Genomic DNA, 26,976 nt, shown 5'->3' with positions numbered 1-26,976 from the left:
CAGCAGCATGTGGTACCACACCCCCTCTAGCCTGCGGGCATGTGTGTGCCAGCCCAATATTGTGTGATGGTGTGGGACGCCCTATTGCCACCCTCCAGCTGTGCAGGATCTGGCTGGCAGCTGTGCTCCCCCTGTGCCCGCTCAGCCTCCAGCTGTGCCAGCACGCTGTGCTCCCAGTTGCCCCAGCCTGGGGGCTGCTACTGCATGTTGCTGAGATTCCAGGGCTTTGTCAGCCAGGACATAAAATTCTCATAAATAAGTGAATGCTAGTGGTTTGTCATCCCCCCTTTTTTTTTTTTCCTTTACCCCTTCCCCAGTCTTTTTAAGTCAAGTGTTAGCTAAAATTTTTACAGCTGCCCAGGATATTTTAGGCTCCTCTGAGGTCTGATTCTACTGGGGTGTTTGAAACCCAATTTCTTCTTTTTGAAACAGCAATCCCACATGGTTTATCATATATTTTCTGGCCTATACTTTGTACCCTCTTGCCTGTGAGCATAATGCCAGCATTCAGATGGAAAATCTCTTGCTCTTGGGCTCAACCTCTCAGTGCTTGGGCACTCAGCACCTGCAGACACATGAAGCTTTGCACCACTTGCACAGGCCCATGAAGATTTTCTTCCCCGCTGCTGCTGTGCACAGCTCAGGGCACCATGGTGTCCTCCAAGGTGATGGGCATGGCCCTGACACCCAGTGCACCTCTGCCATGGAGAGCCCATTCCATGGCACCATAGCGTGTGGCACAGTGCAACACTAGCCTGGGACATGGGATTGGGGTGGCACTGTGCTGGGGACAAGCAGCCAGGGTTTTCTTCTGGGGCTGCCTCATTTAGCACAAGTCTGAGGGCCCCCTGCATCACACTGACAGTCTTTTGGGGCACAGCAGCCACATTTTAGTTCCTGATGGTCCAGCTGGGGCTCACACATTCTTGTTGTTCCCATTTCAGGGTTTCTTGGGTGACCCTGGACCGGCTGGGGAGAAAGGAGAGAAGGGAGCGAAGGTGAGGGTGGCTGTCCTTGCTCTTTGCAGCCCTGCCTGGGTTATGGAGGGGGTTGCCCCTTCCCTGCCACAGCCCCCCAGCCCAAGGTCATGCCCTCCTCCATCACTCAGACTGCTCTTGGCTTTTCCAGGGAGTGAAGGGAGAAAATGGCCTGCCAGGTCCTACTGGGCTTCACGTGAGTTATGGGAGAACAGGGGTGTGTCACATCCTGCAGTGCTGGGATTGCTCCTTCCCTCATGCCCTTTCCTGGGCTGACCCCTTTGCTTCTCTGCAATGGCCCTGAGCTCCATTCCTGGCTCCAGGCTGTGTTCACTTGGCTTTGGGCAAAGCCTTCGTGTCTCTGTATTTTTCCTGATCCTCCTGCAAGGGATGGGACAAAGGCAGCTGCCACCTCAGGGTGAGAACCTCGGTGTGAGCACCTTGCTGACACCCGGCTCCTGGCTTCTTTCCCAGGGGATGTTGGGTCTGAAGGGTGTGACAGGCTTCCAAGGCCCCGTGGGGCCAGAGGTGAGTGGTTTTGCTTTCTCTGTGTCACCAGCCCTCCCCAAAGAGGTGCAGGAGCCTGCTGCTCCCCACTGCAAAGTTAGGTCTGAGGAGGGGGGACTTGGGCTTTGCAGGTCACTGGTAACTCTTTGTGGTTCAATCCTCCTTGCAGAGGATTTAAAAGGAAAATTGAAGTGGTTTGGTGGTGGTGAATTTGGGGAGCCAGGTACGTGTTTGAAGGGAGACCAAGTAGTTGATGCTTGGTGTGAAGAAAAAGGGAAGTCTGGGATGTGAAGACTAAAAGGAGCGAGTCAAAGCAAAACAGGCTAGAAAAATGGCATATTTCTCTCCTGTTCCAGGGGGAAGGTGGCTCAGAGGGTCCTCCAGGCCCTGCTGGCCCCATGGTAAGTCACAGCTTTTTGGTTCAAACTGCTGCTGAAATGCGGGTGGTGGCTGGGCTGTGGGAGCTGCTGCCCTCTGGCTCGCAGCAAGAGCAGGGCAGGGCCACCATGGGCAGGCGGGGATGTGCCACGATGTCCTGCCCAGTTTCATCCCTTGTGCTGATTTCAATCTGAAAAGGATGTGTCTGCTTAAAATGCAGCCTTCTGGTAGTGGAGGGAAAAAATTGCAAAATGGCAAATGGTGTTAAAACTCGCACACACCAGTAAAGCCCCTTCAGCATCCCCACTAGGCTGGGGGGGACGTGAGTACCAGGATGTGGGTACCAGCCTGTCCAGTCCCATCTCCTGCGTGATGCACGTGGCCGCAGGGCTGAGCATGCTCTCACCTTGCAGGGAGAGCCAGGCCAGCCGGGAAACGTTGGATGCCGAGGCATCAATGGCTCTCAGGTGGGTCTGCCCTGGTTCCCCTCCTTTACTATTTGGGATTTTCCAGCCACTGTGCTCACCCCGTCCTTCCTCTGCTTTCTCCTCAGGGAGAAATGGGCCCTCCTGGCTTGCCTGGCCCCCGGGGCCCCAAGGTATGTTGGTGCACAGGGATGAGCAAAACTCACAGTGATGGGTGTTTAGGGACAGTTGGTGGGGGTGCTGGGATGGGATGGTGTCCCAAGGGTCACCCAGCCCAGAGGGGTCTCCTCCAGCTGGCCTGTGATCTCAACCCACCCCAAAATTTGCTGAGGGGGGGGGGGTCCCCTCGCACCAGTCAGCTGGGGCCCAGGAGCAACTCAGCAGTGTGGCATTTCCCAGGGGAGGTTCTCCACCGCAGGCTTTGTACAATGTGTGCAGAGATTTGATTCTAACAGCAGCTCCTCGTTGCCTGCTGCTTTGCAGGGACCGCAGGGCTTGCAGGGGAGACGTGGCCCCCCCGGCCCCAGGGGCACACAGGTAAGTGGGCGCTGTCCTGGCTCGCAGCCCCCCCATGTCTCCAAGGTGTGGGTCCCCATGCCACACGTTTGTTGAGTGAGGAAGGAGCTGCTGGGACTTGTCCCCCATGTGCTTTACAAATGGGCATGAAGTCTTTGACCCTGAGGGTCTTTATGGCCACCCAGGAGTAGGGGGGAGTGGGTGGGTGGGAAGGGCTGTGCCCCGTGGGCAGGCTGCTGGCTGCAGCCCCTGCTCTGGGCAGGCGGTGGGGCTGAAGGGAACGGTGGGGGACATGGTCCCTGGGGTGTGACAGGCAGCTCCTGGGGGGCCAGGGAGGGTTCCTATGGGCTGGGGTCTCATCCCCTCTTCTCCCAAATCTCCCACTACCTTTGCTTTTCCCCAGGGTCCAGCTGGGGTGGAGGGATCCGCTGGTCCCAAAGGAGACAGTGTAAGAGCTTCTTGCTGGTTCTCTTTGACCTTGGTGGGGATGAAGCCTGGGATTGAGGGCTTTACCTGGAGGGCCTGAGAGGTGGGGGGAGGCATTCCTGCCTCTGATTTTGGAGGGGAGACAGGGGCAGTGCTTGCAGCAGACCTCGCAGATGAAGCCTGGAGGTGGCTGGCAGCCCCGGGGCGGGGACACAGTGAGGGTGGGCGCTCTCTGCCAAGCACAGCACGAGCTGATGCCAGCACTCCTCTTGCAGGGCACAGACGGTGTCCCCGGGCTGAGGGGGCAGCCGGGACAGGAGGGCACTGGGGTAAGTCCATGGGAGCAGGTGGCTGCGTGTGGAGTGCTCTCATCCTCCCCCTCTCAGCCCCCAGAGCACTGCAGAGGACTGTCCTGCATCCCCCTGCCACCCCCAGCTATCCGCAGTGTTTATGGCACAAGGGCAGGTGGAGATGATGGCCATGTCCCTGTGATCATGCTTCTCATCTCCAAACTCCAAAGCTCCTCTGACTCTGCTGCTTGCAGAGACCTTGATTATTTTTTTTTCCCTCTGGATTTATCAGTAGAAATTCCCCAGTTCTGGCCCTGCTTACCCCTTCCCTGGTGTGCGATTAGGTGCACCCCTTTTCCCAGGGGGTTTGGGAGGTGAGTTGCCCTTTCCAAAGGATAAGAAGGCCAGAGCAGCCTGGTCTTCCTCCTGTCTGACCCACGGTGTCCCAGCTGAGCATGGCCCTCGGTGCATTTGCTCCTCATGTGCTGAAACCCCGACATGCAGAGCTGAAAACTGGTGCTTGCAAAAGGGATGAGGGATGCAGGGTGTGATGTGGGTGGTGCATGTTGGAGGCTAACAAGGACCTTGTCCTTGTGCTGGGGGCTGCTGTGGGGGTGGGGGCATCCCCTGGTCCCTGTTGAGGAGCAAATCCCACTGTGGCATCAGCAGCGCAACTCTGCAGAGCTAAACTGGTGTGTCCCATTTATTGGCATCTTCCCATCCCTGTGGCATGGGAGGTTTGACAGTCTCCATGAGCACATGTGATGTTTTCCTTTGTGTTTTATTTTAACTTGCATTTTGTGTCTCTCTCTGAAGGGGTTTATTGGCCTGCCAGGTCCAAAAGGCTCCCAAGGAGAGCAGGTGAGTGATGGCACCCATGCCATCCCTGCATGGGATGCAGGAGAGCCATGTTAGAGCAGCTCAAAGCACCAACTTCATGTTCTTTGCCTGTGTTTGGACTTGACGTTTGAATAGGTGGCAACTGCAGTTGTTTGGGAAGGCAGAGATGCACTTGGGCTCACCTTGCTGTAATAAGAGGAGCTTTCAGATATCACAGTGTGTTCTGCGATATCGTCTGCTCTGGGGAGGCTGTCATGGTTTAATCCCAGACAGCAACTAAGCACTACACAGCTGCTTGCTCACTCCTCCCCCCTTCCAGTGGAACGGGGAGGAGAATCAAAAAAAAAGTAAACCTCATGGTTTGAGATAAGAATGGTTTAATAACTAAAAGAAAATATAATAAAATATAATAATAATTGTAATGGAAAAGAAAATAATAAAAAAGAGAGAGATAATTAAAACCCAAGTGATGCACAATGCAATTGCTCACCACCCGCTGACTGATGCCTGAGGAGCAATCCCCCCCCCCCCAGCCATCTCCCCCCAGTTTCTACACTGAGCATGACATACTATGCTACGGAATAGCCCTTTGGCTAGTTCAGATCAGCTCTCCTGGCCATGCTCCCTCCCACCTTCTTGTACACCTTCTCGCTGGCAGAGCATGGGAAACCGAAAAATCCTTAACTTAGGGTAAGCGCTACTTAGCAACAACTAGAACATCAGTGTGTTAGCAACATTATTCTCATATGAAATCCAAACCACAGCTCTGTACCAGCTATGAGGAAGAAAATTAACTCTATCCCAGCTGAAACCAGGACAGAGGCACAAGAGAAGAGTGAGTGCTGTAGCCTGTGTTAACAAACACGGTCATGAGGATACGGTGCTCATCATCATTGTGCTGGTATCAGGATGGTGCAGCTGGGATGCCACCACCAGCTGATGCAGGCATCCTACCTGCCACAAAGCTGGGGGTGAGATTGGCACAGGGTGCTGGGGCACTAACGGTTTGGTGGTGAATGAACCCAGCAGCTCTGGAGCCCCCCTGTCATGAGGAGCAGATCCAGCATGTACCTGCTCCCAGCTCTGAAAGGCCCATTGATTGGGAGGAAAGCCCTGAGCTAAATTGGGCAAAACTAACTTTATTTGATGCCAAAATCAGGTCACGGCATGCTTTGGTTGTAAGCAGTGACATAATGTGGTTTCTTGTGTGTACCCTCCACCTGTGCTGCTCTTGCAGGGCTGTCAAGGTCCAGGTGGAGCCAAGGGAGACCTGGGAGCCAAAGGAGACAAGGTACCATGTACCCAGCCTTGTGGGGGGATCCACGAGCTGCTTCCTCTTCTGTTGTTCAAACATGCTATTGTCCAAACAGGGGATGGGTTGGTGCAGATGTCCATGGCCTCAGGGGCATTTGCTTTCCGGGGAGTGTGAGAGCTGAGAAGCTCAGGCTGTGCTGGATCCCACCATGCTGCTGGCCCTGACCCATCCTTCCCTGCTCTGTCTTGCTTTGTTTAAAAATGTTGTATTGCCCCATGGTTGGTGCCCCAGGGATGCTCTCGAAGGACGGTCATGGGGTGTTCACCCAGAGTGGCCCCTTGCCAAAGGCCAGGTGTGCAGAGAGCCAGGGCAGCAAGTGATGGGCTCTCCGGGGAGTTCCTGCCCATGGGTCGGGAGCCCCGGGCACTGGCTGTCCCTCCTGTTTGCAAGCCCTGCTGTGACATGCTGCGTCTTGTTCCTCCAAGGGTCCACACGGAGCACAAGGAGCCAAAGGGTTGCCAGGGATTCAGGGCCAGGTTGGCTTGCAGGGTTTTCCTGGCCCCCGAGGAGCAGCAGGGCCCCGTGGACCAGATGTGAGTGCTGTGGCTGGTTTGGGGTGCCGCATGGTGGGGTACGTGTGCACCCAGTGCTATGCCGTGAGGTGGGTGGTGTGGGGAGGGGACAGCCTTGGGGGATGCAGGCAGTGTGGCAGTGCTGCCTTGCCCTGCCCCTGCCCAGGGTGAGCACTCCTGCCTGCTCCTGAGCCCGGGCAATGGGCAGCGGTGCCTTGGTGCCTGCCCAAGAGCCACGCGTTGCAATGCCACTGGCACAGGCACTGCAGGTTTGCAGGGTCCCTCTCCTACCGCCTAATCACAGCTCCCCTCCAGGATCCCGATCATCTCTGCCACCCTGTGCTGCCTCTTCCTCCTCCTGTGGGCTGGAGGCACTGAGCTGTCCCAGCCAAAAGCCCACCTGGCAGCAGTACTGGTACTTCTCTCGGTGGGGTGGTGGGAGTTGATGTGGGCTAAGGGAGCCCTCTCACAGCATGTCCATCAACACTGCTTGGATGCTGCTGGCCCCTGCTCGGCCGCAGGGAGCTTTGCTCAAAGCCCCCATCCTCGGGGCCGCAGGTGCCCCCAGTACCTCAGCACTTCACACCAGCAGAGCTTTGATCCGGCTGCTCCAGAACCTTCAGCTGTGCCCCCATCAAGGACTCAAAATTAGCTGGTGAGTTCAGCAATGTGAGGAGAGGGCAGCTTTAGGAAGAGGATTTCTAGCAGGTCTGAGGGCAGCCCTCCCTAGCTGCCTCTGCCCGAGCATCTTTGCAGAGTTCCTGCTGATCCCTACTCCAGGTCAGCACCTTTCACAGGTATTTTGAGAGCACAGGGCTCACAGATCGCTCTTGAACTGATGCTCATCTCCAGGCTCTCTGCCTCCTGGAGCTCTGGAGGGCTGCCATGGCCCAGCCAGCTGCCCTGCTTCTCACCAGCTATACTGCCTGATCCCAGCTCCCAAGATCCAAGCACAGCAGTGCTTAAGGAGCCACAGAAACAAGACACAATTTTCAGAGTGCGTTTTCCTGCGGCATGTGCTCTGAGTGAGCTGTCAGGATAGACAAACCTAGCTGCAGATCAATATTTCTACCTGGGAATTGAAGCTAGGCTGGCTGTTTAGCAGTTTGCAGTTTCTCAGGAGAAAGAGAAGAGGGGATTATATTTTCCCACCCACCTTTCTGGTGTGCAGCATCCCCCTGCATGTGATGCCCTCCCCCTCGGAAGGGCTTTTGGGATGCCTGCCTGGATCTGCTCTCACATTCACTCTTCAGGCTGAGAAACAAATCCTCCCACCTCTCCGAGAGATGGAGACGCAGCACGACTCATCTCGCTGCCAGGCGGTGCCTTTTCCACCCAGCCAAGCAGCACTGCTCTCACACAGCATCAGTCTGGAGCCGGGGTCTGGGCTGTGCCTGACCCACTGGGGCTGCAATAGAGCAGGCAGGAGCCTTGCCACATCAGTCCTTTAAATTGCCTTTAACTTCATCAACAGGAACCAAAAATAATCAACAGTGTTGTTTTAAGCCAAGACTAAGTTGAGCTTTTTTTTTTACGTCCAGTTTTATAATCCTGGGGGATGGGGGTAGTCCAAAGCTCGACTGGTGCCCCAGGTCACACTGCCATTTAATCAATGTCACCTCCGGCCATGCTGCTTGTGTTTCCCCCCCCGACATGAGGCAGGGGGATGGTGGCTGCTGTGGCTGGGGGAGCAGGCGAAGGATCAGAGGCTGCATTTCCCTGGCCAACTCCTCTCTCCTGGCAGGGAGAAGAAGGCCAGATCGGCCCAGCAGGGCTGAACAGCAGCGAGGGACCCAAGGTCAGTGCCAGCGTTTGCCACTGTGTCCCACGGACTGCCCTCATCCTCGTGTGGAGGGCAGGGATGCAGCCACCCTGCCTGTGAGCTCCAGCATGGGTCCCAGCACCCAGGGGACAGCACCGCCATGCCCCCCTTGGGGAGGGTCCCCAGCCTCTTGGCCCCCCACCCTGTGCCCACTATGGCCATGCACTGACCTGCCAATGTGGCAGCAGCTGGATGAGTGCCCTCAGTGCTCACTGGGGTGGAGGAGCTGGGGGAGACCTGCAGGGTTGCCAAAAATGACCGTGTTCCCCTCTGTGTGAATTTTAGGGAGGCCGAGGACCTGATGGCCCAAAGGGAACCCCAGGACTGCGGGGAGCCCGGGTAACTAATGGGGTGCTGGTACTTGGAGCTGAATCTTGGAGCATCTTTGGCTGTGGGAGATTGAAACCATGGAGATGCCTCGCTGGGTGGCTTGGGATGTGCTGGGGCTGAGCCGTGGCAGATCTGAGCAGCAGCTTTGCCTCCAGATCTGCAGTTTTACAGCTGGCAGAAGGATGCTTTTCTTAATGCTCGCTGTTTTCCAGGGCCGTGTGGGTCAGCGTGGGCTGGTCGGCATCCCTGGGCTGCCTGTAAGTAGCGGATGACTCACGTCCCTGTGCTGACGTGTGGTACCATTAACTCTGGGATGGGGAAGCCAGGTCTCAGGGAGCAGCATCCCAGGAGGGTCAGGTTCCACTTGGGAATTTGCAAAAGATAATTTCTGGATGAGAAGCTTAGGCTTTTGCATGTTTCATGAAGCATTTTGACAAACCTGCCCAACACCACAACTTCTGTCTTAACCCTGAGCATAGAAAATTCAGGAAATAACTTTTTAAGAAAACTGTTATTTAGAGTCGTGTTTGGTGAAGGAGCCAGGAATAAATAGCTGGGGCAGGAGGGGAAAAAACATGATTGAGGTGTTCACGGTGGGAATGGGTTTCCTCCCACATTCATGTTATTTCCCAGCGATTGCATCCAAAGGTGGGATGGAGCAGGGAGGAGCTGCAGGAGCTGTGCGGGGGATGAGCTGCTCACTAACAAACCCATGGCTCGATACAGACCAGACAAGCACCCTGGGAACCATATCACTGCTTATTTGCCACCTTTTAATACTGGAGGGAGGCTCTGGGGCTGGATGAGCCCTTGATGGGGGCACCCTGCCACCGGGCTCTGCTTTCCTGAGATGAGACTCTCCTTCCAGGGCTCGCGGGGCATCCTGGGAGCAGAAGGCGCAGAAGGAAAGCCTGGTACACAGGTTCCCATCCTACACTCTGTACTTGATTGTGGGCAAGGGCTGGGGGGGTGGGTTGTATTGAGATGGGAAGCTGAGCCCAACACGGGGGAATTCCCAACCCCACCATCCCCATGGCTGTGCAGGTCAAGACCATGACACCGTGTTGGACCTTGCCAGGATGTGCAGCAGCTGGCTCTGGGCTGGCATGGTGGGACTGGGGGAGGCTGCCTCTGCCTCCCCATCCTCATCATCACCTGCCTTCTCCTGCAGGGTCCCCCAGGGACTGTGGGTAGCCCAGGCAGGAGGGGACCACTGGTGAGTAGAATTGCACAGCTGTCTGATTTCTGTCCTTCCTTCCCTCTGCTCAGGTGTTTCCCCTTGGGGATAGGCCTCAAAATCATGTCCATGGGATGGGGTGCAGGTGGTGGGTGGCCCTGATGAAGTGAGACCAGCTGGAGGGTGCTCCCCTGGGTGCAGATGCAGGAAGAGACCTTCTGAGACGCGTGCTGAAGGGTGAAGAAGGAACGGAGCAGTGCATTTAAAACTGTTTATTGTAAAATGATTTCTCACCCCTGATGCTGCTATCCAGAACAGGTCCAGCAGCAAGACCTGAGCTGGTGGCAAGTTTTCCCTTCTGCGGGATTTCTAATATTTGTTTATCTTAGCTCTGAAAAACAAAAGGAAAAAAATCTGGCAATTCCATCAAAACAAAATATGAAAACTGTTCTACAGTAGCTCAGAGACACACCTCTGATTTTGCTGTTAGCATTGTACGGCGCTGCCTAGATGCACATGTGGGTGTTGTGTGTATGCACACACACAGCCATGCTGCTTCAACAATGAGAAAACAAAGAACTGGTTTGAAGTGGGAAGCACCAGTTCTGCCTTCAGTGGGCTGAGCTCGCCGGTGCCTGGCCCCAGGTGCTGCACTCTGGTTTGGGTTGGTCTCAGACCATGCCAGGGCCTTCCCTCTATTGCTCATCTTTTACCCTTTCCTCCAGGGTTTTGCCGGCTTGCAGGGGGGCCGTGGGCACACAGGACCTCCTGGATCAATAGTAAGGAAAAACAAAAAAAATGTTCCTTCTGGATGAGCTTTGCATATTCTTAGGTGGGAATTCGTGGGCTGGTGCACTGGTGGGGGATATGGGACTTTCCCACCTTGGAAACCAGCAGGGGATCAGGGCATCTGTAGGACCTGATCTTAATTTGTTGTTATAAGACATAAAAAAGCCTCAGTGACAGAAACAGCTGAGGCTAGGGAAGAGCAGAATAATTCCCCAGGGAATCAGCCTGCCTGAGGGACTGTGCAGCTTCCCCAAGTCCAGCAGGGTCTCCGTGGGGGATGGCAGCCTGTGGAAACCAAGTGTGAAGACACCTGGGTGGCTGAATAGCAGCATGGTCCTGGGAGGGGATCAGTGTTTACTCCATCCCAGGAGGAGATGGATGGTACAGGTTCAGGGAGGATAGTCCCATGTCCTTGCCCACTGGGATGGAGACCCAGAGCAGCTCCTGCAGCTGGAGCATGCTCTCAGCTGGGCTTCATGATGACCCCGAGAGTAAGTATTGCCACCTTGCCTGGTGGCAACACTGCTGGAGAGCCAGCCATAGGGTGCTGGTGTGCAGGAGCCACCAGGATGGGCCACATGACAGAGTTTGTCCCCAGCGACCCAATTTGGACCAGGTGACACCTGTCCATGAGCACAGAGGCAGCAGCAGCGGCTTGGTGGAGCTTGTTTCATCTCAGTCTTTTGACTGACACCTCCTCCTCAAATATTTCCAAAGGGCTCTCTGGGAAAACCTGGACCTGATGGAGACCCAGGTTCCCTGGGCCCAAAGGTGAGATGAGGCTTGGGGGGACCATGAGTATGCTGGGGGTGGGGGCTGGCTGGAGCAGTAATGGTGGTGAACAGCCCTAAGAGGCTCTTGGCTGCCATGGGGACACCTGGGGGGACTGTGTGGGTTCAGACATGGACACCAAGGATGGGAAGATGCCTGCCCACATCCCAGGAGTGGAGGTTCGTTAATGCCCTCATCTTGCCTGGCAGGGGCTGCCTGGGAAGCCTGGCTCGGAGGGGCCGCAAGGACCTGTCGGCACCTATGTAAGTGATAGACCCACTATGGAGAGGGGTACGGTGCTGGGCGGGGTTGGGGGGAGGCTCACTGGAGCAGCGCTGCCCCCAGGCAGGCACTCAACGTCCTGCCAGGGCTCCTGCAGTGCCCAGGGTCCTGCCTTTCCCCAGGCGAGAGCTCAGCCTCAGCAGCCCCCTTCTCCCAAAACCCTGGAGATGCTGGGCAGCCCCAGCTGCCCTCTAATGCTGTGCTCTCCCCAGGGCTACCCAGGACCTGCCGGTGACCGCGGGAGGCCAGGGCGCAGGGGAGACAAGGTAGGGCTGGGAAATCCAGCACAGCAGTGGGGGGTGAGCTGGGATGGGAGTCCAGGCTTTGGAAGCATTTTTGGGTTGGGCTGTTGAACCCAAGCCATGGGTTTGGGTGATGTCTGTTAACGGTGTCCATCAGCCATGCCAGGGAGCTTGCAGGGGTGGCAGGAGGAGAACGGCTGGAGCTGGCTCCAACGTTAGGCAAACTGGTTGTTCTCCAGCACTTCATCTGCCCAAACTTCTGCGGCTCATTTGTAAGATGCCAGGCAGCTGTTTTACTTTTTTTTTTCTCCTTCATTAAAACATACGGAGGGACAGAAATCTTTCTTGCCTCCTAACAGGGAGAAATGGGAGCCCAAGGCCTGCCAGGGTTTCCAGGAAAAGCTGGTCCCAAGGTGAGTACTGTTTGCTGCTGCCCTGGGCAGCTCCAGCCCCTCCAGAGCAGCACTCAGCAAGTCGCCTTTGCTGGGCTGGGTATGGGAAAAGGGAAATCTTTGCCACCAGCTTCAAGGGGCTAAACTGGTGAGCGAGGAGCAGGGGCTCTGATGGTGTTCTTCTCCCCCAGGCCCTGCCAGGTCCCCCTGGTCCACGAGGCGCTCCCGGCTCCCAGGTAGGGCTTGCCCAGCTGGCTCTGCTCCCTCTGCCACAGTCCCCTGAGGATGTGCAATACTGCAATATATACTGTGTGCTACCTACAGCATTAGCAGCATGGATCCTGAACCCCTTTGTGGGAGCAGGCAGGGCCTGCTTGTTGCTGGCTGGGTTTTGTCCTGATGCTGCACAGACACCGTTGAGGTGGCCCAGGCACTTAAGGATTGTCTGAGCAAAGTCTCACTCTGCTCAGGGTCCCCTGTGCCTCCTTGCCATGAACACACTGCTGAGCATCCTTCTTGTTTCAGGGCAGAGCGGGAGACCCAGGTCCTCGAGGGCTTCCAGGGCTACCTGTAAGTGGGAGAGCTGTAGCTTGCAGAGATGCTCTGTAGGCTGAAGTTGGGTGATGTCCAATGGGATGAAAGATAGATGCCTGCTCTGGAGTCAGCTTCATCCCTGGGCTGGTCATGGGGCAGAGAAAGACCCAAACCCTGCATGGGTAGCTGGGTGGTGACAAGTTGGGGTACAGGGACAGCAGTGCCCTCCTGCACCTGCAGTGATGAGGCACCAGTACCCACCATGTAACTTGCAGACCCTGTGAAGCCCCCATGCTTCAGACAAAGGGCTCCCACTGGCATTGCCCTCCCCAGAGCTGCACCCTGTGCTGTGTTTTGGGGTGCTTAAGTGGCCTTTTGGCTTTACAGGGTGCTCCTGGCACGCGGGGGCTGGATGGTGTCCCTGGAAAGCCTGGCTCAGCAGGAGAAACAGGGGCTCCTGGAGCAGCTGGTGCAGCTGGCCCATCTGGGTACCCGGTGAGTACAGATGGGGCTCCTTTGATTGATGCCAAACACAACGTCCTGCCTCACCCAGTAGGACAGGGTGCAATAATTCTGCTGGTGCAACACTTTTGGGGAGATCCTTGAAGCACCTGCAGGAAGGGGAGGAAAAGGGAAGGTGGTGTAAGGAGCTTGAGAAGCTGGTATATGGGTATGTGGTGTGCTGGGTCATCCCAGACTCCTGCTCAGGAGCTGCAAGGGTGTCCTGAGTTAAGGCAAAGCCTTGCTGCTGATACCTGGTTTTTGTTTTCAGGGTCGGGAGGGTCCAAATGGACCTGAAGGGCCTTCAGGGATGAGAGGAGAGAAGGTAAGGACAGAGAAGGTGGTTTGGTTCCCCTTGACAAGAAGCTGTCCAGGCAGACAGAGCCTTGGCTTGCCCTGCTTGCCCAAAGTGGGGTTTCCTCCCCTAGGGCTGTGGGGCGAGCACTCCTCCCAGTCTGGCCACTGGCTTTACCCAGTAGGATGGGGATTTATGTGTCTGGTGCAAGGTGGGAGAAGAGCCTTGCAAGCCCTCCTGCAAACACTGGGCAGCTGGGGCAGCAGGGTCTGCAGGGACCTGCATGGAGGACCACCACGGGTGCCTGTACTAATGTCTGTGTCTTCTGGCAGGGTGATGTGGGAGATCCTGGGGAAGCCGGCATCAGCGGTCTGGATGGCGAGCAGGTACTTCAGCTGGGGAGCCCTGTCCTTCCCTCAACTGGGGCTGCCCCAGCCTGCCTCTGCCCATGTGCCTTCTCCAGGGATGGGAAATGAAGGGAGGAGGTTGCTCATCCTCAACTAAACCAGAAGGCTAAAGCTGTGTCTGTGTCAACTGTGTCAAAGGCTTTGTGCAGCGTGGGGTAAATGAGCTGTGCGAGGGCTGGGCTGTGTGTTTCCTCCCCAGGGACCACCAGGACCGCCAGGAGTGGAGGGTCAGCCAGGACCCAAAGGCGAGCAGGTCGGTTCCTGCTGGGTGCTGGGGTGATACCGCTGGCAGTGCTGGGCTTGCCTGACCCTGCTGCTGCAGGGGCAGGCAGGCACCTAAATCCATGTGGGGCTCTTTAAAATCCACCCTCAGCATGCTCATGCCTGGGGATTTATGTTGCTGAGCACAGTAGGGGGTCCAGGTCCCCTCAAAGCTTGGGTACCTGGTACAAGGAAAACTGGGGTGGATATAGGGTGAGAAATGATGGAGAGCAGAGCCAGGGTCAGCTGGAAAAGACAGCCAAGAATAATCCTGGTCATCTTTATCCTGTCCAGGGAGAGGCAGGAGCCTGCGGAGCTTTGGGCATCAGAGGGGACCCTGGGGAGCCAGGGGACCATGGGCCGGAGGGGCCACCGGGGAGGCCCGGGGAGCAAGGAACGGAGGTATGTGTGCTGGCTGACACCACGATGGTCACTGCAGCCCCCCAGCATCCTCTACCAGGAGCTGGGGGCGGGATGGGGGCGGGAAAGTGCCCATCCAGTGCGCTGGCTCTGGAAAACTGCCCATGCTATGGCTTTGCTGCAGACAGGCTGAGGTGCCCCTCTGGAAGGAGGGGGCTGATGCTTTGGGGTCCCCTTGCTGGGCGAGGAGCTGCTTGGCTGTGCTCAGCATTTTGTCCTCACTCGCTTTTGTGTGGGTCACAGCTGGGGGTGACCTCCTGGTGCAGGCAAAGCAGGGCCATCCCTTACCCAGCACCAAAATCTCGGCCAGAGGAGGGTGGAGAAGCCAATGGAAGTCAGAGCTCAGCTTTTAACTCACCCTGGGATGGGGCTGGGGAGCAGCTGCTGCATCCGATGCCAATATTTCTCCTCTGGGCAGGGTGACGCTGGTGATGCTGGAGACCTGGGCGAGCCAGGACCGCATGGACAGAAGGTGAGGGATGACTCTAACTCCGTCCCTCCTTGCAGCACCTCAGGAACACCCGCAGCCTGCTCAGCCTCCTCTGCTTTGTTTGCTGTGGCGGAGGCTGAAGCAGGACAGGGGTGTCCCCATGGCTGAGGGCCACAGGAGATGCAGGGCTCAGACCTCTCCTGAACACCCTAGGGTGAACTTCTGTCTGCAGCACCCAGTGAGAGGGTGAAACACATCATCTCCATGCAGAAACTCATTTATTTACTATTCCTTTTTCTTCTTTGTGGTGACACCTCTGTCTCCATCCCTGAGCAGGGTGATGCTGGCCCCAGGGGCCTTCCTGGAATGCCTGGCCCAGGAGCTGCTACGGGGGAAATTGGAGAAAAAGGCCATAAAGGAGAGAAGGGCCAAGAAGGTTTGCTGGCAAGTACAGAGAGGGGCTGCCTCAGCCCACTAGGCTCCCAATGTCCCCTCAGGCTGGCAGTTGTGTACTGGGTGTCAAAAAGGGGGACTCACCCCCAGGCAGGTAACCTTGGGCCAAACCAAGGCCCAGGAGCCAAAAAAATACTAGGAATTGGCAAATCTCCATAATTATGGAGATTCATGTCTCATGGGAATAACTCCAAAACTGGGTCTTGTTGGCACAAAAGGACAGTGTGGACTTGCCAGGCAGTCTGGGTTAATGCTGCCTCCAGCCAAACCCCAGCCTCCTGCCCCCAGCCAGGCTGTGACCCTGCTGAGCACTTCTCCCTCTTTGTCCCAGGGTCAGGTTGGTGTCACCGGAGCTGCAGGACCTGCTGGAGCCAGAGGACGATTTGTAAGTCAGATCAGGTCCCTCCTTCCATTTCAGCTGATCAGAGACCTGGTGGGGGGACGATGACTGGGAGCACTGGGCAGGGTTGAATCAATAAGGCTCCTTTGCTTGTGCTCTGAACAGGGCGGGACGGGTCTCCGAGGTCCTCCTGGGCTCGACGGTCCCGAGGGAGCAAAGGTACAGCAGAGTGATGGCTCCAACACTTCATCTCTGGGTCTTTTCCCAAGCTCTGCTTTCTACCTCTGGCTGATGGGGAACGTTGTGGGGCTGGCTATGGTAGAGAAACTGGGTCAGATCTGGGCAGGCTGGTGACCTGGGGAGCTGCCATGGGACACTCCCTGCCTTGTTGCCTGAGATCCAAAGCCAACAAGGCAAGGGAGGGGTTTTTCAGGGACAGAGCTGTTTCCCCTTTTTCCCTAGGGAGATCCAGGGCCACAAGGCATGGACGGACCCACTGGTGCTGCAGGATTAGAGGTACAGATGCTCTTGTAGAGCCAGGAGCTGCTAAAGGCTTCCCCAGTGCTTCACCATTTCCAATACAAACCAAAGCCAAAGAATTTATTGCCCCTTAACTGCCCAGGGCGGGGGGCTCAGGAGTGAGGAGGAGGGTTTAATGCCTCACATCTTGGCACAGATTCCCCACCCCAAAAATCAGACCATTTCAGTCTGGCACCTAGGGATGCCTTGTGGAAGACCTGTTCCAGCTATTGAATCATGTTCACTCCCCTGTGTTGCCCGGGTGCTGCCTGGACACATGCCTTGGCCAGCTGAACATAGTATGAGGGAGAGGATGCTTAAAATACCTGCAGAGGGCCTGAGCATAAAGCACGTGGTGGTGACGGCTTATTCTAAATCCCCAACATCACCGCAGGGACTTGCTGGAGATGACGGAGTCAAGGGAGATGGCGGCAAGCCTGGCCCAGTGGTGAGTACTGGCCCTGCCCTGGCAAAACTTCCCTGGGAAAGAGGTTTGGTGGCATCTTGTGATGGAGCAGCAGAGCCTGGGGCCAGGGCTGTGTCTCATGTCTCACCCCGGGGGTGGCCACAAAGTGAGCTCTGCGGTCCCAGTGCCAGGCCGTGTCTCCTGGGTTCTGCCTTGTAATGGTTTTGTCATTGAATCATCATTTCCTTGGTTTCCCTAGAGCCAAAGCTCCATAAAGGCATTTTAATACAGCTATTAAAAACCATGTGAAATGCCATAGCTGTTGTGCAATTAACACTTGGCTCTTGGAGTCTGCCTGAGGCAGGTCCACGGCATTTGCTTTCCCCTTCCTCTGCTTTCACAGAGAAAATCTGCATGTGTCTGTAAGGTCAGAGGGCTCCAGGAACTGCCCTGTGCTCAGGAGCACTTGCACTGCCCCGAGATGCATTTTTATAGTCATGCTCCTGACATGCACAGAGCCACAGATGTGTTATTGGTGCCCTGCACTCAGCTGCAGGATAAATCCCATTTGCATCCTAGTTTTCCCATGTTGCAGTGACGCTTTGCCCAGGCAAGACATGTCCTTAACTCGGGCAACTGACTTTGCTGGGAGAAGTCGGGATGCGGAATAAACTTGGGTGGACTGGCAAAGCAGACAGCGAGATCTGTTTCTCGGCGTAGTTGCAGCCCCTCAAGGGGTGGCTGCTCAGACCCTGCTCCTGGGGTGTTAACGAGTGCCCCATATGTGTGCACCGCAGGGCGCAGCAGGTGCCCAGGGGCCAGTGGGTGCCCCTGGGTTCCGGGGCTACACCGGGCGGGAAGGAGCCAGAGGAGCAGTGGGCGCCAAGGGAGAGCTGGGCCCGCAGGTAACTCGTCTCTCTGCCATGGGGATGGGCAGGGGACATCCCCTCGGGGTGGCCCTCCCTGGCACAGCTCCAGCACCAGCGATCCCTGCAGGGAACAACCCGTCCAGACCCCGGGGCAAGGCATCTGGCTTTGTACTTGCCCTCCTGCCTTCCCCCAGATAACTCGGAGCTGATGCCAGCCTTGTGCTTTGTCCCCAAATGAACTCAGGGTCCTCTTGGGCCACCAGGCGAAGCTGGAGCCCCGGGGATGAGCGGCATCGAGGTAAGTGGGCTCCTTTGCTGCCCCACTTCTCCATCTCTGGCTTTTCTCACAGCCCAGGTCTGTGCTACTCTGACAGCCTGCCCAGGATTTGGGTCAATAACCCTGGAGCTTATTTTTTTGGATTTGGGTTGATTATTGTTTTCCTTTCTAGGGCCCAGTGGGTGCAAAAGGGGAGCCCGGCAAGCCGGGAAAACCAGGGCAAACGGTGAGGAGTGGGATGGAGCCATACTGGTTCTTTCTGGCACAGGCAGTGGGATGCTGGGATCTCCTGGCTGTAGCAAAGTCCCACATGGGCAGCATCTCCTGCTGAGACACCCCCACAGCCCCCTTCTGCCCCACCTGCTCCAGAGAGGGGCAAAAATTTCAAATGGAGACTTCAGCTTAGATCATCCTCCTGTGCACACTCTGGCGAGAGCAGGGAGGGAAGCCGGGAGGGGACATCCCTGGCACAGCATCCTTACGGAGGCGTTTCCTTCTCCTTTGGGATTTTAGGGGTCTCCAGGACAAGCTGGTTCTAAAGGGTGGAAAGGTCGCAAAGGAGAAAAGGTACCTGTGAAATCCTCCTCTGTGGATGGCACTTGAGGGGGGGACTGGCCACCAGGCATGGGGTGGCTGAGCCTGAACTGGTCAACCCTGTTGTGGTCCGTGGAGAGAAACCATGGGGAATCGCCCCAGGGTGACCTGCTTCTCCCCACTGTGAAGGCAACTGCACATTGGTGCCTGGCAAACAAAGATCCCTTAGATACCCTTGGGCTGCCTTGGCTGCTTTCTTGGGTGGGGGGCTGGCAGGTCTCCTCATCTCAGCCCCCCCAGCCCCACAGGGCTGCCTCCATCCTGGGTCAGGTGTCCTTGGGGGAGGACAGGAAACCTCCCCTTCACTGCAGCTCTTCACCATGACCTTGGCGTCCATCCCCAGGGTCCCACAATGCCTGGTGAGCTCTGTTCCCATCTCCATGCAGGCAGCAGCCCTTTCTCCCCAGTGCTAGTCCAGGATATCGCCAGGCTGCTGGTGACCCACATCTCTTCTTCCCCCAGGGTGATGTGGGGTGTCAAGGGGAAGAAGGGGTTCCTGGAGAAGCTGGCAAACGGGTAAATGGCTCTGTTGTCCCCATGGAGGGTGGCGGGAGGCATAGGGCTCATGCTTGGAGCCCATGGAGGTCTTACAGAGGGGCTCTAGTTTGCTGGGGGCTCCACATCCCTGAGAGGGTGAGGGGGACATGGGGCAGCCAGTTTAGTGCCTTTAACAGGCTTGAATTGCTTGTGAGTCTTTAATCTGTTGTTCCCAGGGCAAGCGAGGCAAGGCAGGTCACCGGCCCCCAAGAGGTCCCCGGGGACCCAAGGTAGGTTGGCTTTGTCCTGCCGGGGTGAGGGCTGCTTTGGCACCCTGACAGCTCGGGGGTGCTTCTGAGCCAAGCCCCTGGCTTAGAAAAGGGTAAGCCAACATAGGGGCGTTGTGTAGCTCTGTGTTCCCAGTACCTTCCAGCCTAAGAGCTGGGCTGCTCTCCCCACAAGAGGCACCGGGGCATGGCTCCTGCCTTGCTGTCACACCGCGCCGCTGGGCACACTGGCCAGGGTCTCCTGCTTTTGCATTTCAGGGCTACCCAGGTGACAAGGGGCTGGAAGGACCTCAGGGCCCTCAAGGACCCTACGTGAGTATTAGCTTGGAGGTTTTGGGGTGCCAGCTGCTCCCTGTTTGGCCCCCATGGGTACCACTGTGCAACGCAGCTCTGCTGACAGCTGAAGCAGAGACCCATTTAAAATGAGTGAAGTTTCTAGGTGTTTCATCCATCCGTCATTCATCCATCTCGCCTTCTCCCAAATTAGCATCCCAGCAGTGTATGCGCAGTCAGGCAAATCACATAATTTCCAATGTGTTGTTCTAGAGGTCAAATACTTCCCTTCCAGTTAAGTGTCTGATGCCTGGCAGATCTGCTTGTAGAGGGTGGCGCCCATGTTCCCAGAGAGCTGCCATGGCTGAAAGAACTGGCTGCACAGCAGCAGGTAGCACTGGCCAAAAAAACCTACTCAAATTTTTTTTTTAATTACTGGAAATTTTTTTTTCCTCTATTAAAAATAAAAATCCCAGCTTCGGAAACTTCACAAAAGAAAGCTGGGATATTCTGCAACCAGCCAAAGGACCTGAACTGCATTTCTAATGGGGTTTGCTGAGGGATCCTCCTGAAAGCAAAGATCAAAGACATGATAAGAAAATGCCTCAAAGTTTCTAAAATTGCCTGAAATTCTCAGAACCCTGGCAGTGACCTCAGCTGTGGCGAGGTCCCTCCACAGCAGGGAGCCAACAGGAGCAGCTCAGCCACAGGGTGATGCGGTGCTGCAACGTCTCTCTCTTAGGGCATCCCAGGGCTGAAGGGTGTGAAAGGAGACCCTGGACCGAAAGGGCACAAGGTAGGTGACATGTACCAGACTCTTGAGTCCCGGGCATGGCAGGGACTCTGGGCACAGGCTGGTATTTAATTTGCTAGATGGCATCACTTGAACCCTGACTGCTGCAGCATTCCTCTTTGGGTGTTGATCACCATGTTCCCAGGTGCTGGGACATGGGACCTTTAGACTTTCTCCAAAACTAGATCCTTTTCCAGCCTCTCCATCCTCCTGGAGTTGCAAGCAGCAGCACACAGTCATATAATCCCCTGCTCTAAGCATTGATGCTGATGCAGCACGAGCATGTACCTCCTCTGTGCCATAACTAATGAGCTGATGGATCCAACCTTGGCCCAAGAAGCCAAGCACATCATCACAGTCCCATCCATCAGCCGCAAGGCTGTAAATAAGAGTGACAGCCAGTCCCTGGTGGCGGGTAGTTGCTTGCAACCTTCAGGAAAATGAAACACCAATAATAAATAAAGCTTTAAATTTATTGCGAGCTAAATGAGCAACGGCAGAAGCTAAATTCGAGGGCGTTCAGCAAGGCCAGAGCCTGGGAGAGCAGGTGGAGGGGAGGCTGCTGGGGTTTCTTCCCCTGCTCCACCAGATTTCAGCACACAAGAAACTTTATTTTCTCAAAGTGTTTCCTGGGAACTTCTGAGGTTTTCTTGAATGATATTTTAGTCTGGGATAAAATACTTTCAGTTTTGCCTTTGCAGCTGAGCAGGGGAGGCAGACACTCCATCAAAAGGATGAGGGTGTTTTTTCAGAACTTTTGCAACCAGCTGTGAATTTCCCATTTCCAGCCACTTGCTGGAGTCCAGGAGATGTTTGGCCTTAGGAAATGTCCCCAGGCAGGTATCTTCTACCAGGGTCAGGCAGCAAGCAAAACTTCTGTTGCCTACCTGATGAAATATCACCGATGGAGTAACTAGGGCAGGGTTCCCAATGCTGGTCCTCTGGGGCACAGCTCCCTGCTGAAGCTGGTGTTCTGGGGCATTTCTACCCTCCTCTTTGCCACCAAAGCTCTCCCTGACTCTTTCCTAGGGTGAGAAGGGCAGCATAGGCGACCTGGGCCAGCAAGGGGATGATGGCTTCAAGGTGCGTGAAGAGTTTTGCTATTTTTCTTCCTCCTCTTGGTCCCTTGTCACCCTGTGTGACAACCTGCCATGTCTCCTAGGGAAAGTCAGGACCCAATGGCATCCCCGGGAGGCCAGGACCCAAGGGACAGCAGGTAAGGGCACAATGGAGAGGCACAGCAGAAACCAAGGTAAGTATTTGGGGTGAATTCCTCATTTTTCCATGCAAAATCCAGCTGGGGAAGGGGCTGGCTTGTAGAAGGCCATAGGGTTGAGGGATGCCTTGTGCAGTGCCCTGACCTCCTCCGGTCTCTTTTCAGGGTAACACTGGGCCCCCTGGCCCACGAGGACATGCTGGCATCTCCGGGACACCAGTGAGTCCTTTGCCCCCCCAGCAGATTTGGGGTTTGCTCTTGGCCCTGTGGGGATTATGGTGGGACTGGACTTTGATCCTGCCTGCCTCCCTCTTACCTGGGTCTTGTCCTTCTCTTTCAGGGCCTGTCTGGACCCAAAGTAAGTAGGGGGCAGTGCCTGGAGCTGGGTTCAGCCCTGCTGCGGGGCACCCTCCCCTCCTGCCCCCTCCCCAGGGTTCAAGGTGACGCCGTGGGTCACCCTGGTGTGCAGCTCAGCACAGCAGCATCTCACCACCTTGCTTTTTTTCCCTCCTCTGTCTTGTCCTTCGACAGGGTCTGAAAGGCTTTCCAGGGCTGCCAGGACCCAGGGGCATGCCAGGCCTGCCGGTAAGCTGAGCTGCTAATGTCCCTCGTGCCAAAATTTGGGTCACTTGCTCCCCAAAATTTGACAGCGAGGTCCCACCACACCATGCCGTGCCATGCCATGGGGACAGCTGGCTGCTGGCACAGTTGGAGGAGCTACAAACATGGTGGGGTCTCATGGCAGCAGCCAGCAACACCTGCATTGTCACTGTCACCCAGGGTCTCGCCGGTCCCCCTGGTCCCAGCGGACCCGTGCTGATGCTGTCCAGGGAGGAGCTGCAGGTGAGTCTGCTGGAGCAAGGGCTTCCCATCCCCCCTTTGCTGGGAGCCACCCAGGGAGGGGAGGGGCTGACAGTGATGCTGTCCCATGTCTTGCTGCTTTCTGAGGTCCTCTGTGCACAAGGACCAAGGTCCTTGCACAAATAGCAAGTAGATAAGGTTAATCCCTCTCTCACCAAGTTTGTCCTTGTTCCCTGCATGTCCCATCCCTCCCTGAGCATCTGATGATGCTCCTGGCCAAAATAAGAGAGGGGAGGCAATGTCAGCTTGGTCATATCCCCCTCTTTTTCTTTTAGCACCTAATTTATCCCTCCAACCACCTGAATTACACTGCAGTCTGGGCTCTGCTGGACACCCTGAGCCGGGAGCTGCAAGCCCTCTTCGAACATCCCAACGGCACCAAAACCAACCCAGCAGCCACCTGCAAGGAGCTGCTGCTGGCTCACCCCAGCCTGCCTGACGGTACTGCGGTGCACATGGAGTCCCCCCATGTTAGCCCTGGATGCAGCCAGTCCTCCCTGCTGGCCAACGTGGGGGGACGGGCAGCTCTTTGTAATTAAGAGGGGATGAGAATTTGGGGGATGAGCTGAGCTGTGTTTCATGGGCATCCCTGGATTAATGGGATGGCAGCCAGCTATGTCCCAGGAGGATGGAGGTTGCAGCCAGGGATGTGCCATGAGCTGATGTGGGCTGGTACCATGTGGCATTCTCCTTGTGCCAAAAACTGGGTGCCAGGAGCTCCCCTCTGCCTCCCTCCAGGGCAATACTACATTGACCCTAACCAGGGCAGCCCCCAGGACGCACTGGTGGCCTTCTGCAACTTCACAGCAGGGGGTGAGACCTGCATAGCCCCCATCCACAACCAGGTATGGGGTGGCCTGCATGGGGCAGATTCAGCCCCTTGTTACCCCTCGGGGCGGGTGAGGACAGGGGTTGGTGGGACTGGAGAGGGACAGCAAGGCTGGTTCCTTGCTGTGGTGACTGCTGCCATCGCTGGGAGCTATTGGAGCAGTTTGGGGTGAGGATCCTGGTCACAGTGTGTGACTCCACTTCAGGGACAGATCACACACATGGGTTGGTATAGCTGGCTCCTTGTTCTGGTGGTGCCCCTGTCCCCTGCTGGGATAGTGTGACATGGTCCCCGCTCCCTGCAGATCCCCATCAAGGCTTGGCTGAGCACCTACACCTCCAAGGACACCTTCGAGTGGTTCAGTGCCCTGCCTGGGGGCTTCCTGGTGAGTGCCCAGCTGGGACAGCCAAGGGGACACAAAGCCCATCTCATGGGGTTGGGGCTCTCCTAGTGCCTGTCCCACTGCAAGGGGGGTGGTGCGGTGCCCAGGCACAGGGCCCCACTGGCTGTGCACAGTGTGATGTGACAGTTGCTTCTGCAAGAAAATCCAAACCAGTGCTTTAGCAGATGGCTGAACCCTGCCCAGTTTTCAATTGTGGGGAGCACAGACCCCTCCCAGCAGCCCCCACTACCTGGTTTTCTTTCTCATTGCCCCTGCAGCTGGAGTATGCGGGGGCCAGCCCGGTGCAGCTCCGCTTCCTCCGCCTGCACAGCCATCTGGCCACCCAGAAGATCTCCTACTCCTGCAGACCGGCCCCTGAGCAGGGCCAGCCCCAGCCAGAGAAGGAAATCCGCTTCCTGGCCGACTCCCGGGAGCAGAGCTATGCAGCCAGCCTGCAAGGCTGCGTGGTAAGCCTGGCCGTGGCCAGATGTTTTTCTATGCCTGGAAGAGCCCCCTGACATTTGCAGAGCCCCTCGGCATGTGTTTGCACCCCCAGGGTTTGGGGTACTCGGTGGGTGAGGCTTTACAGGGTGGGATGGAGATGGGGAGCATCCTCTCGCTGGGCCCAAGGAGCTGCCCCAGTCCTGGGGAGCATGTTGGGATGTGGCGGGGACTCACGGGGGAGGCCACCTGCCTGAAGAAGCCATGAAGGGCTGGGATGGGTGCGTCAAAGAGCAAGCAGAGCAGTGATGGGGACAGTGGGTGCTCCAAGAGGGTCCTTCAGGCCCACTGGCTGAGGGTTTCGGTGCCACTCAGCTGCCCCCGGTGCTTGTTTCAGCTGGACAATGAATCCTCCATCACCGACACCATCTTCCAGTTCACCACGGAGGAGCTTTCCCTGCTGCCCCTGCGGGACCTGGCCGTCTTTCACAATGGAGATGCCTCACACCAGTTTGGTTTCACAGTCGGACCAGTTTGTTTCAGCTGAAACCGGTGACACCCAAACCAATCCGGCCAGTTCCCTCCACATTCAAGAACGGTCCTGCTGGGGACATGCGTGGAGGCTGAGGGTGGCACAGGGCTCCCACCCGCTCCCCGGAGCTACTTGTCCCCCTTTTGAGATACATGTTTGTAGCTGCATTATGCCACGGACTACACTTCCTTCTGGAGTAGAAGAATATTGTTTACAAAAGTAATTTCTCTATAAATTATATATATTATATATATATATGAGAAGATGCTAATTTAATAACTGGTTAGGGGAGGCTTGTATAATTATAACCACTGGGAACTGTGCTAAAGACAAAAACCACAAGCAAAAATATTGCCAGCTTGGGAGAAGGGGAAAGAAAGGTCTTTCTCTGCCTCCGTCAAGGGCACAAATCCTTGTGAGAAGCAGCTCCAGACAGCCCTGGCAGGCAGGTCCAGGATCTGCTGCCCGCTCCCCCCAGGGCAAAGCCACCGCAGGCCCCTGCCCTCGGCTGCTGTGAGCCCCAACGGCTCCAACCCAGCCAGGCAACAGGGACTGAAAAGGGGTGAAGTACGCAAAATCCCCAAGTCCTGGCTCTGGTTTTGGGGGTCAGAGGGTGTTTAGTGGTGCAGAGCTGGGTGCTATAGCAAGACTGTGCTACAAGGCAGCATCGCTCCGGTCAGGCAGGGGCGGGAATTGAAGCTGTTTGGCCCCCGTGCTGCAGCACTGGAACTTTCCCCTTTGTTTTTGTTGTTCCCAGCGCTGCTTCCCTTGCCTCTGACAGTCCTGCTATCACTGGGCTGCTTGACCCAGGCGGGTAGGGGTCAGTCCTGAGGGCTTTACATGTGGTACCTGAGCCAGAGCTGGATTACCAGCACCCCGATTTCTCTGCACAGCCCCCAAACCTCCAGATCTCAGCTGGCTTTGTGCTGCATCACTGATTTTCTCAGCATCCTTCACTGATTGGGCTCTAATGCAGAGCTTGCCTGCCTTGCCCCCCAGAGTGTGTGCCCAGGCTGCCTGCATCACAGAATCACAGAATCATCCAGGTTGGAAAAGCCCTTGAAGCTCCTCCAGCCCAACCAGATCCCTCAGCGCTGGGTCAACCCGACTCTTCAACCCCTCCAGGGATGGGGACTCCCCCCCTGCCCTGGGCAGCCCATTCCAACGCCCAACAGCCCCTTCTGCACAGAAAACCTTCCTCAGAGCCAGTCTTGGGTGTGTCGGGGTGAGGTTGGGCATTGATGTTGATCCCATGGAGCAGTGTGGCAGTCAGGCCAGGGTCAAGGATTGCAGCAGGTAAAGCTTTTGGGAGGCACATTCCCTAGTGAGGCATTTAAACAATGCCAGACTGTACAGGCAAGCCATAGTGCTCTCTGTTAGCTCAGTCCCTGGTGTAGCATCTTTCTGTGGGGTGCAGTAGCTGTCCCTGCTGTGCTATGTGTGTGTCACCAGCCATGGTGGCCAGGGGGGACACAGGGAAGCGCTCAGCCAGCAGCCCCTTCCAGGCAGGGACTGATCACCTCAAAAAGGATTTTTCTACCCTGGAGTTTAATTTCTCTTTGCTGCAATATGCCAGTGGTTGTGTGTAAAACCACTCGTGGCTCTGCCCTGCGAGGGCATGATGCCAGTCCTGGCCCTGCCTGCAGGACTTTTCCCCTGCCCAAGAGCTGCCCACACCCTTTGAAAAATCCCCAGCAATGTCCCTTAACTTGCAGCCAGCCACAGGGACACGCGAACTCATTGTCACGAGGGGGCCAAAACCCCAGTCCCTGCGAGGAAGGGACTGTCCTTCGCGCAGGGAGGTGAAAGGGGAAGAGGAGCTGCCTGCAGCAGGGCTGGCCGGGGAGCAGCCGGTTCCTGCTCGCTGCAGAGTTTCTGCACCACAGGAAGAGGCATCGGGCAGCTCCCAGGGTCTGGCATGTCCGCTGGGTGCTGGTGAGAGAGACCCTATGCAGCAGGTTGAAAGGGAAATTTAAATTCCAGCTCAAGATACATATTAGATCCTAGGGAGAGAAGCAGAGCGGACTGTTATGTGACAGCAACTGCATTTTTCAAGGTTGAATTTTTTGATTTGGTTTCGGGTTTTGGTGGTTGTTTTTTGTTGTTTTGTTTTTTTTCACAAATTGCTAATTTTAGCAGCATTTTCTGCTGTGTTTTTGTGAAGGAGGAAAGCAGGACACACAGTCCACACCTCACCTCACCCGCTGGCTATGCTGGCCATAACCCAGAGTAGCTTCAGCTGCCAAAAAAATTGTGGGTGCACTTTTGACGGCAACTTTTGAGGAAAGATTTTAAAGAAAGATTTTAAAGAGACACACGTTGACGGGCTTAGCCAGTATATTTTTTAAAAATTTTAGCAGCACACACCCCCTGAATCACTCCAATTCCACCTCTTTGGCCATAAGGAAAAATCCCCCGCTACCAAAAGTGGGGTTTCGCCGGCACCCCCGTATTTCCTTCGATACATGCTGGAAGGCATCGGGTGCTGCTGGGGGCACCGGCACCTGTTTGCTCTTGGGGAAGGAGGCCGGGGCCGCTCCAGCGCTCGCTCCGGGGCTCCCGGCTCCGCGGAGGTGCCCGGCGCGGGC

At 56.2% G+C, this 26,976-nt stretch overlaps 1 protein-coding gene across 1 annotated transcript in view; it reads left to right on the top strand.

Moving 5' to 3' along the window:
• The window catches only part of LOC113486619 (collagen alpha-1(I) chain-like), a 62,343-nt gene extending 37,764 nt beyond the window's left edge, over positions 1-24,579 (top strand). Inside the window, exons 16-69 of the mRNA XM_026860687.1 lie at positions 945-998; positions 1,129-1,173; positions 1,452-1,505; positions 1,841-1,885; positions 2,276-2,329; positions 2,416-2,460; positions 2,771-2,824; positions 3,207-3,251; positions 3,505-3,558; positions 4,336-4,380; positions 5,597-5,650; positions 6,100-6,207; positions 7,931-7,984; positions 8,294-8,347; positions 8,551-8,595; positions 9,207-9,260; positions 9,510-9,554; positions 10,241-10,294; positions 11,022-11,075; positions 11,285-11,338; positions 11,570-11,623; positions 11,959-12,012; positions 12,183-12,227; positions 12,517-12,561; positions 12,913-13,020; positions 13,298-13,351; positions 13,654-13,707; positions 13,928-13,981; positions 14,284-14,391; positions 14,828-14,881; positions 15,176-15,283; positions 15,624-15,677; positions 15,798-15,851; positions 16,095-16,148; positions 16,546-16,599; positions 17,355-17,462; positions 17,671-17,724; positions 17,876-17,929; positions 18,217-18,270; positions 18,760-18,813; positions 19,011-19,064; positions 19,320-19,373; positions 20,077-20,130; positions 21,157-21,210; positions 21,290-21,343; positions 21,509-21,562; positions 21,684-21,701; positions 21,875-21,928; positions 22,124-22,186; positions 22,480-22,645; positions 22,943-23,049; positions 23,338-23,418; positions 23,694-23,882; positions 24,254-24,579. Of these exons, the coding sequence (XP_026716488.1) occupies positions 945-998; positions 1,129-1,173; positions 1,452-1,505; positions 1,841-1,885; positions 2,276-2,329; positions 2,416-2,460; positions 2,771-2,824; positions 3,207-3,251; positions 3,505-3,558; positions 4,336-4,380; positions 5,597-5,650; positions 6,100-6,207; positions 7,931-7,984; positions 8,294-8,347; positions 8,551-8,595; positions 9,207-9,260; positions 9,510-9,554; positions 10,241-10,294; positions 11,022-11,075; positions 11,285-11,338; positions 11,570-11,623; positions 11,959-12,012; positions 12,183-12,227; positions 12,517-12,561; positions 12,913-13,020; positions 13,298-13,351; positions 13,654-13,707; positions 13,928-13,981; positions 14,284-14,391; positions 14,828-14,881; positions 15,176-15,283; positions 15,624-15,677; positions 15,798-15,851; positions 16,095-16,148; positions 16,546-16,599; positions 17,355-17,462; positions 17,671-17,724; positions 17,876-17,929; positions 18,217-18,270; positions 18,760-18,813; positions 19,011-19,064; positions 19,320-19,373; positions 20,077-20,130; positions 21,157-21,210; positions 21,290-21,343; positions 21,509-21,562; positions 21,684-21,701; positions 21,875-21,928; positions 22,124-22,186; positions 22,480-22,645; positions 22,943-23,049; positions 23,338-23,418; positions 23,694-23,882; positions 24,254-24,403 (3,501 nt within the window). The 3' untranslated portion in view covers positions 24,404-24,579. The remainder of the gene's footprint in view (positions 1-944; positions 999-1,128; positions 1,174-1,451; positions 1,506-1,840; positions 1,886-2,275; positions 2,330-2,415; positions 2,461-2,770; positions 2,825-3,206; positions 3,252-3,504; positions 3,559-4,335; positions 4,381-5,596; positions 5,651-6,099; positions 6,208-7,930; positions 7,985-8,293; positions 8,348-8,550; positions 8,596-9,206; positions 9,261-9,509; positions 9,555-10,240; positions 10,295-11,021; positions 11,076-11,284; positions 11,339-11,569; positions 11,624-11,958; positions 12,013-12,182; positions 12,228-12,516; positions 12,562-12,912; positions 13,021-13,297; positions 13,352-13,653; positions 13,708-13,927; positions 13,982-14,283; positions 14,392-14,827; positions 14,882-15,175; positions 15,284-15,623; positions 15,678-15,797; positions 15,852-16,094; positions 16,149-16,545; positions 16,600-17,354; positions 17,463-17,670; positions 17,725-17,875; positions 17,930-18,216; positions 18,271-18,759; positions 18,814-19,010; positions 19,065-19,319; positions 19,374-20,076; positions 20,131-21,156; positions 21,211-21,289; positions 21,344-21,508; positions 21,563-21,683; positions 21,702-21,874; positions 21,929-22,123; positions 22,187-22,479; positions 22,646-22,942; positions 23,050-23,337; positions 23,419-23,693; positions 23,883-24,253) is intronic.
• Positions 24,580-26,976: the final 2,397 nt, after the last annotated feature.

Source organism: Athene cunicularia, assembly GCF_003259725.1.
Source record: "Athene cunicularia isolate RWA chromosome 17 unlocalized genomic scaffold, athCun1 chr17_part1, whole genome shotgun sequence".
Taxonomy (NCBI): domain Eukaryota; kingdom Metazoa; phylum Chordata; class Aves; order Strigiformes; family Strigidae; genus Athene; species Athene cunicularia.
This window is presented reverse-complemented; position numbering and strand designations above follow the sequence as displayed.